This window comes from Arachis ipaensis, chromosome B06 (genome assembly GCF_000816755.2).
Source record: "Arachis ipaensis cultivar K30076 chromosome B06, Araip1.1, whole genome shotgun sequence".
Classification (NCBI taxonomy): Eukaryota; Viridiplantae; Streptophyta; class Magnoliopsida; order Fabales; family Fabaceae; genus Arachis; species Arachis ipaensis.
This window is the reverse complement of record NC_029790.2, coordinates 80,800,046-80,808,783: the sequence shown is the minus strand read 5'-3', so window position 1 is coordinate 80,808,783 and position 8,738 is coordinate 80,800,046. Positions and strand designations below refer to the sequence as shown.

At 32.7% G+C, this 8,738-nt stretch overlaps 1 protein-coding gene and 1 long non-coding RNA gene across 3 annotated transcripts; one reads left to right on the top strand and one right to left on the bottom strand.

Annotated features, from left to right (window-relative positions):
• On the top strand, nt 16-2,498 carry LOC110263765. The gene is made up of 7 exons (XM_021105542.1): nt 16-223; nt 299-549; nt 645-848; nt 966-1,058; nt 1,158-1,265; nt 1,378-1,749; nt 2,460-2,498. The coding sequence occupies exons 1-7, from the start codon at nt 16-18 to the stop codon at nt 2,496-2,498; spliced, it is 1,275 nt and encodes a 424-aa protein (XP_020961201.1).
• On the bottom strand, nt 5,769-6,673 carry LOC107648254. Of its 2 annotated transcripts, XR_001621826.2 has the most exons (3): nt 6,656-6,673; nt 6,033-6,111; nt 5,769-5,819 (listed from the first exon to the last, which is right to left on the bottom strand). It is a non-coding gene; the product is annotated as an uncharacterized LOC107648254 (long non-coding RNA). The 2 variants fall into 2 exon arrangements; XR_002348898.1 differs by lacking the exon at nt 6,656-6,673 and having other exon boundaries at nt 6,033-6,380.

Genomic DNA, 8,738 nt, shown 5'->3' with positions numbered 1-8,738 from the left:
GCTGAACCTGATGCAATGGATCAAAATAATATAAATTCTGATGATGATGGAGAAGATACAATCGAGATGAGTGCAACTTCAAATAAAAAAGGAATGAGTCTTGACATGTATTTTAAGGTACATGGGATAAATTTGGAAGATGAAGAAGATGAGGAAGATGAAGAAAATGAGCTTGATGATAATGCAAATGATGCGGGTAGTGGAGGACAAACTAGTAATGAAGGTACTCTTCTTGTTTAGTTTATTGTCTAATTAGAGCTTATATTACTTCTCAATTGAATTATGTTATTTTATTCAGACTTAGGCACAATAAAGAAGAAAACCCGTGGAAAAACTACGTGCAAAAAGCTTCATGCCACAGATTTTAATGATCGACGTGAGGTAGAATTTTTTCAAGGGCAGCCTGTAGGTCCAACCAATGCGGTTGTATCTGACCTCAACCAACTATTGGGCACAACAGTTAGAAACCCTCGTTTTGTGACTTTGTTATATACTAGTTGGCATGGTGTGCCTAGTAAACTCAAAGAGGAAATGTGGGAGTATGCCAATGTATGTAAATATGGCATTATAGATAATTTTTTGTTAATTTATTTGTCACATTACTTGTGCTAACTGTTGATATTCTAATGTGTTGTGTTGCATAGCAAAAGTTTATTCTTCCCATAAGTTCAAAGTCATGGGTAATGTGGGGATTTTGTGGTGCATGGAAAAAATATAAGAGAGAAATAAAAAAAGAGCATTTCGTGAAGTACAACACAAAGAAAGAAATGATAAAGAACCGGCCATTAGAGATTCCCGAGGTTCAATTTCGCAAACTAATTTGGTATTGGAGTCTTCCGGCTATCAAGGTAATATTGCCTTTTATTTCTTCCTATACCATCAAGCATACTATCATTGATTCTTCATGTTCCTAAACTTAGGTGTTTTGGAAGAAATTTGATTCTTCATTGATTCTTTATATTTAGGCTATCTCTGCTAAGAATACTAAAAATAGGTTAAAACAAACATGTCCTCACCGAATGGGATCCACAAATTTTGGAATAGTGCGTAAGCAGCTGGTAATATAACTTATTCTTTGTGATTTCTCTTTTATATGTATTCATGGTGTAGTTGCCTAGTTAGTATGCTTCATGTAAACTTTTCTCTATGTATTCTAGCGCGACTCTAAAGAGAACAGTGAAGAACCATCAAGGGCTGAAGTTTTCATAGCAACTCGCACAAGTAAGAAAGGAAAAGAAATTGATGCTAAAACACAAGCCACAATTGTGAGTTGTTTGTATTTGTATTTTGGATATGTACATTATGAATTCTGATGTGATTTCTATCTAAATTGAGTTAATGCGACTTTGAACCTTATTGGTTGTTGCTTTTTGATAGACTGAACTTCAGAACCACTTAGAAGCAGGAGAAAATGAAGAGGATGCATTTGTAGGAGTGTTAGGAAAGGACCAACCAGGTCGAGTTCGTTGTTATGGGGCTTCGATTACAAGAAGCTCTCTTAAAAAAGATGAGGAGATTCGCCACATAAAAGTTGAATATAACACTAAGGTCTCATCATTAGAGAAGAAGATGGATGGTGTATGTGGTTTATTAAAGGTATTGGTGCACCAACTCAACCTTGGAATGAGCAATGAAGAGGTAACAACCTTAGTTCAAGCTGCCCAAGATTCTCCTTTGGATACCTCAAGTAGCAAAGCAAGAAATACTCCTCGCTCCTCCGAAGCAACTCACATTCCACACAAAGATGATGTAGGTAAAATTATAATATTTTTATTAATAAAAATGTTGGAATATAACCAAGTACTTCAATTTTGTTTGTTGTTGCTGAATTCGAACTTGGAAAGTTCTAATATGATTTTGAATAACTATGACTGGTGGAAAGAGTTAAGTTTGTTAGAACTTGGAAGGTTTGAACTAGTTGCCATTGTTGTACGTTTTGCATCTTTTTCACTTGTTTCACTTTTTGGTTCCTTCTATCTGAAAATTCTGAATGCACGATTCAAATTACATAGTGTGTTGTGAAATTTTAGAGAGATATTAATAGTACTGGCTGATATCATCATATTGTGGCATGATTCACATCTTTATTTTGTTAAAAATAAGTAATATATGTTTCAGTTTTAGTTTGTTAGGTTTAGGCTTGGCTCAATAATAGAATATCAAACATTGGCTGAGGGAACATGAATGTTGTATCACGTTTTCATTGATGCTATAAATCAGATTTATTTATTGGACAATAAGTTGTTTGTTTGATATCAAATTTAAAGGAGATTTTGAGAATCCTTGTGCAGATTAGTGGATATATGTAGCAAAATTAAATCTGATTGTTAGAATGCTTTTTATGTTACAAAAATTAAGTTTGATGTCAAATCTGATTGTTAGAAAAATTATTGGGCTGAAGTTTACTGCATCATCCATTTTTCATTTGTAGTTGTTCATTTGTGTTTTTAATTTTGTAGGGCACAGGTCAAAACAATTTACCTTGCAATGATACATGAAGTTTTTATATCCTGGCATGATACAAGAAGACTTTGATTAGGAATTCTAATTCATGTATTAGGAATTTCACACTTTTGGTATTTTGAAGACGACTTTGATTAGAAATTCTAATTCATGTATTAGGAATTCATAAGTAGTTATGATTTTTACTTTTGGTATTTTGTTAGTGTATGTTGTTATGTGATCACACACTTATTTTGGTGACAATTTTATGAAAGTTGGATTACTTGATTATTGGTTATTGACTAAATTATAAAATTATCTATGAATTCCTGTTAGGTTTTATTTATGAAGATTAAAAAGGGAACTAGGTTACTGACCATCTTTTTCGCCACGCTTTAAAAACGTGGCCATATGGCCATATCTCTGTCTATTGCCACGCTTAGAAAGCGTGGCTGTATCTAAGCTTTTTTTCCACGTTTTTCAAGCGTGGCCATACCTCCTCTACTACCACGCTTTCGCCACGCTTTACATGCATGGCCTTATCTCCTGATTTCGCCACGCTTTAAAAGCGTGGCCATATCTGGTCTACTGTCACGCTTGAAAAGCGTGGCCACCCTTTGATAGGTCACCCTTTCAAAAGCGTGGCGGTAGCTCAAAAAGCATGGCGAAAAGCTATCGCCACGCTTTTTTGAGCTTTTCGCCACGCTTTAAAAGCATGGCAAAAGACGTGTTTTCTTGTAGTGATATATTGAATAATTTGTATTAGTTAGATTTGAAATTCTTATTTGAAATCTTTTCATTCATCTACTCGTGTCAAGTTTATTTACTCTAGCACAATGTATATCTGTATAAAAAATGGCTCCTAGGCTCAGACTTAGGTATTGTTAATATTGTTGATATATTAAATTAAAAGTTAGAGGTTAAAGGTCACCGTAATTCTGGGCGCCATTCTGGTTATTACGGCGGTTTCTTGAAAACCGCCACAATTTTCTAGGTTAAAACGGCGGTTTTTGAATAGGTTAAAATGGCGGTTCAAACCGCCGTTATTTCCAGGGTTAAAATGGCGGTTTTTGGATAGGTTAAAACGGCGGTTTGAACCGCCATTATTACCCTAACAGAGTAACGTTTTGGTTGGTTAAAACGGCATTTTTGAACCGTCATTTTTACCCTGACAGTAGCATTTTAGTTGGTTAAAATGGCATTCTTGAACCGCCATTTTACCCTGACAATGACATTTTTTATCGTTTAAAAAAACAATTTTTACTGCCATTTTTATCGCGTTAAATAAATAATTGTGATTAAAATTTTACAGTAGAAAAAAAAATCATAATCCATAAATGAAATATTATATAACTCAAACAAAATATTAATATAATATATAATTTTTTATTATTAAAAATCAAAAGTAATAACTCCTATACAAAACCTTGTCTTACTAAACTTGCCAAAATACAACCATTACAATAAACACTAATCAGTCAAATCTATCATCCAGTTCCCTAAACTATGTTAATATCTAATAATATATTTAAACCATCTAATAAACAAGCCTGTCTTAGTTTCTTGGTCTCTTGTGTGAGTTTCATCTTGGGAACTTTCTCCAACATCTTTGTTTCTTGCTCCAACACTCCAACTTCATTATCCAAACTCATCTCTTACAAAGATTTGTAGGAACCTCTCCTGTCATGGAATTTCTATCAAGCCGGCTGTTATAAATTAAAATTATAACAATGAAAAGATGTCATTAGAAACAATATTTTAACAAAGAGAAAAAAAAGAATCAAAGAGTTAACAATTAATAGTTAAACTAGTTAAACCATTAACTTGGACAACACAAAATAAATTTAACCAAGCAACTTATTAGGGAGGTATGGGATTTTCCTACATTATTAGGATTAGAAACTAACAAACAGTTTATTGTTATTGTTAATTAAGGGGAAAGTATTGAAATATTAGCAGGTAGCAAACATGATGATAGTATTTGTGAAGGTTAATCATGAACTATATATTATTGTTGTAGTAAAAAAATGAAGGAAACCTTAGGGAACAGTGAGATGCTCCGTGTTTGATGGTATAATAATGGTATTGGCATGTCTTCATTAATATTACTTTAAACCATGACCTACACATTACTACGAAATTGAATTTCACAATGTTGTTTCATTTCAGTGGACCCTCATCATCACCAAAAGTTTGCTGCCACAATCTAAACACTACTAACATCCAACTAATCACAAATTAGACATAACTTAACCTACCTTCACTTATTCATCTAAATTAAATTAAACTCACTAGGTAGCCAGTTAGGCATTTTGGGTTCTTAATAATTAAAACAGTACAATGAATGAAAAAGCTAAGGAATCAAGAAAATTTATGCTCAGGCCGGCGAAACAAACATTAGAATTGAAGACTGATTATCCATCTATCATTATTGCCACAATAATATATATAATACATGTATAAATTAGGATAAGCTAATATCTACCCATCATCGATTAAACCCTTCAATTCTTCATGAAGAGTTAGATAGAATCAAATCTTCTAATCTGAAAAGGGAAAAGAAGTAAGAAAAATAAAAACGAACCACATAAATCTATAAAACTACTTGTCTGGCTCCATCCTGTCTGCCTGTATTTTTTTAAGCTTAAGCTTCCCATCAACCCATATAGAACAACGAGCATTTGGAACCAATCTATGCAACAGAAGCTTCGGAATCTATGGGAAAAGTTAATAGAAGTTAATAGGTGATAAATGTACTACTTTAGGAAATAGAATACACAACAGCATCTAACGGAGATTTGAGGCTTTCTATATCATACACAGGCTAAAAATTTCATTTTGAATTAAAAGGAATCATCTTGCAACTACAAGAGGATCTAGCAACTAATAGTACATCCACGGAGCTAATTATTTCTTCCCCTCCCCTCCCAATGTAGTCAGTGTAAGTTAGCATGGCAATATTAACTCCTTCAAAGAAGATTATGAAAATAAGAAACCCTGGCCAACAATATAAACTTAATATATGAGAAACCAAATCAGAGAGAAGAGCATAACCATAATGGAAAAAAATGGTAACGCAGACATTCCATGTGTCAATTTCTATTTCATAGACATAATTGTGCATTAGTGCTTGCCAAATAAGATTTCTGACCTTTCCCGTCCGCCGTGCATCTGTGTAAGGAAGATTATGAGCAATGATAATTCTCCATAAGCCAATCATCTTGCTGCTTCCCAGCTTTTTTACTAAAAGTGCAACCTGATGAAACATAAATAAAATATAAAGCACAATAGTAGAGTGAACTAGTTACCTCCCCAGAATCTTTTTTTACTCGAAGGTGGAGTTTTAGTGCACAGCCGTACTTGCCTACTCTGTTTTTCTATAGAATTCCAATACATTGTTCATCAAGCTAACATTAACATGTATGTTTATCAAGTTATATTAGCATTTTGTTTGGATAAAACAAACATGCATGTTAAAAGGTTGAGAAAGATTCAAATCAGGTAGACAAAAGGATATTCACGTTCAGCAAAGCAGGAAAGGCAAGGAAAACTAAAACAAGTAGCCAATAATGCACACACTAGGAACATACTTGCATATTCTTTCTTGTACAGATTCCTGATTCGATTAGATACTTCCTTCTCAGACTCGGCTATTTCTTTCTGTTTTGCCTGCAGAGAGTTAACATAGTGAGCGCAACTAACAATTTTTATTGAATACACCCCATTCAAACTAATCATGAAAACCAATAAAACCAAGAAAACAAGAAGACTATATAACCAAGAAAATAAGAAGACTATATAAGCATTCAAACTAATAATGAAAACCAATGCCTCAATCATGAAAACCTCTCATGTTCTCTTCCTCATGTAACATCCTTCTCTTCTTGTTAATGAAAATTTACTTCTATTAGAAACATATTGTAGATTCATATATACATGCATAGAATTGGATTCTCTTAATTGAAAACTCACTTGATGATGTTAAAGATAAAGTTTCAAGACAGCCATAGCATACATGCATACCAGATATTCAGGGCTTTGAAGCAGCAGAGTTTCCACTTCTATTAACATATTTTCTCCTAATTTCTTGATCTTTTCATTTTTAGGAAGCAAGTATCAAAGCTGGGAAGATACTATTATATAGTAGTACATACATTAGATAATCTAGAACATAATAAAATAAAATAAAGTAGAAAGGAAATTAGAGCAATACTGATTGTAATTTTAAATCAGCATGGTATGGGTGATGAAGCTACTATAAAGCAAACAAAGATAATAGTTTGCTTTATATATTTTCCAGTTTCCATTTTTCAGTTCAAGAAATTAAAAAACATATAGAGCAAAACAGTGGAAGCTTAAATTTTTGTGGTCAATTAGAAGTAAACAACGAAGGGAATCATATACATGTTCAAGGACCAAAAGCACAAACATAAGACAATATATGATACAAGATAGGCTCAAAAGCACAACATTAACCTTACAATTAATTTCATAATGCACTTTGAATTTCACTTTGATATGTGAAACCAACTATGGATACAGATTCTAATTGACAAATTGTAATTAATTAGGGAAAAATTGACTTGTATATATAAACCAAACAGCAATACTCCAAACAAAACCTAGAAAAATGATTGCTAGTAAAGAGACAAAAAGGGTTTAAATTTTTAAATGGAAACAGCAATATCAAACAAGATAAGAACAAAGCCAATGCCTCAATCTTAGGGTGCTAACTTGTTGCAGCTTAACCATAATTCTAACCTTAAATACTAATTATCATATCATCAAACCATTAAACACATGGCAAAAGCTAAAAAATAAGAAGATAACATGCCAAATTAATCACAAACAGTAAGTCTCATAAACAATGATCACAAAGGCCATATACTTGAGAAATTGGAAAAACTAAAGATTAGGACACGAAACAAGAAGAAAAAGTGAATGAAATCTAGATTTAGAGTTCATAATCTTACTTTAAATACAATGTAGCGGCCATGGTGCTTTGATCATAAAAATTTAAACAACAACAAATTAATGATAAATTAATCAGCTATTATCTATCTTAAATATAATAATATTTTGCAAACAAATAAGAAAAAGTAAATATAAATTTCAAACAAAATCAGTAAATCACAATAAATTTCACAAAATTTTTTACTGAAGTGGGAGAAGAAAGCTAAAGAGGATAGAACATAGAACTAGTTCACATTCAACTCAGAACTCAGAACTGAACCGAACCTCGTAGCTCTTAAAATGAGTGAACAATACGAAGATGCCTTTTTCTTAATTCCGCCCTAAATTACTAAAAATGAAAAAGGAAATCAAGTAGATCTCAGTGCTTCACATGAATTACATTTGAAGTTTAGGTAATATGCAAATTGAATATCTTTACATTAAATTATCTTTCAGGTTCAAGGTAATTCATATCCCTAAAAGTTTATTTGAGTGTTACTTTGCTTAGCCTACCGGAAATACTTATTGAAACATCTTGCTATATGCCTTTTTCTCCTGGTCACGCCTATCAGCAACCTACAATATAATATAACCAATTAAATTCGCAATACGCTTATAATGCACCTTCATGCTTGCTCAACTTAGATATACACTCACCTTTTTTCTTGGCAGCAGCAAGTTCCTTCTTAATCCCAGCTGTAAGTAACAAAATTAAATATCCACCTATATAAGTACACTAGTAGTTCTTGTCTAACTAAGGCCTTATACAAAATCACAACTTACCATCATTTGGCTCTAAGACCAGTGCATTTTTAAAGCTTTCGATTGCAGCATCTATGTCAAAATTATGCAGAGTAGAAACAGAACTTGATGAAAAATGCATTAAACTGAATGCATTTTAAAGTATAGAAATAGTAACTTAAACTTACAGAACTGTTTGTAAAAATTTGAGACTTAGTTTTTCTCAAGGCTATGCTTTTCTCTGCAAAATCATAAGGATGTTACCATAAGTGGATAAAGTGGTGAGCATCTGCAGAATAATCACTATACAATCCATTCATTCATTTGTAGGAAAAGCTAGCATACCTCCCTCAGTCCCTTCTTTCTCCCAACAAACAGAACCTAGCTTTCTACCAAAAGGAATTAAACTTTTACCTCTCAACCAAAAGGCAATTTATTTCATCGATTTCAGATACTTCATTTATTTCAGAACAATCAAGGCCTAATAAGAAACGTAACAAAATTTTTTATTAGAACTTATGCAGAATAGGTTAAAAAATGGCGAAGGAGGAGGATGCTTCCGAACGAACCTTTTCCAGAGATCGCGTTGAGATTTGGCGGCG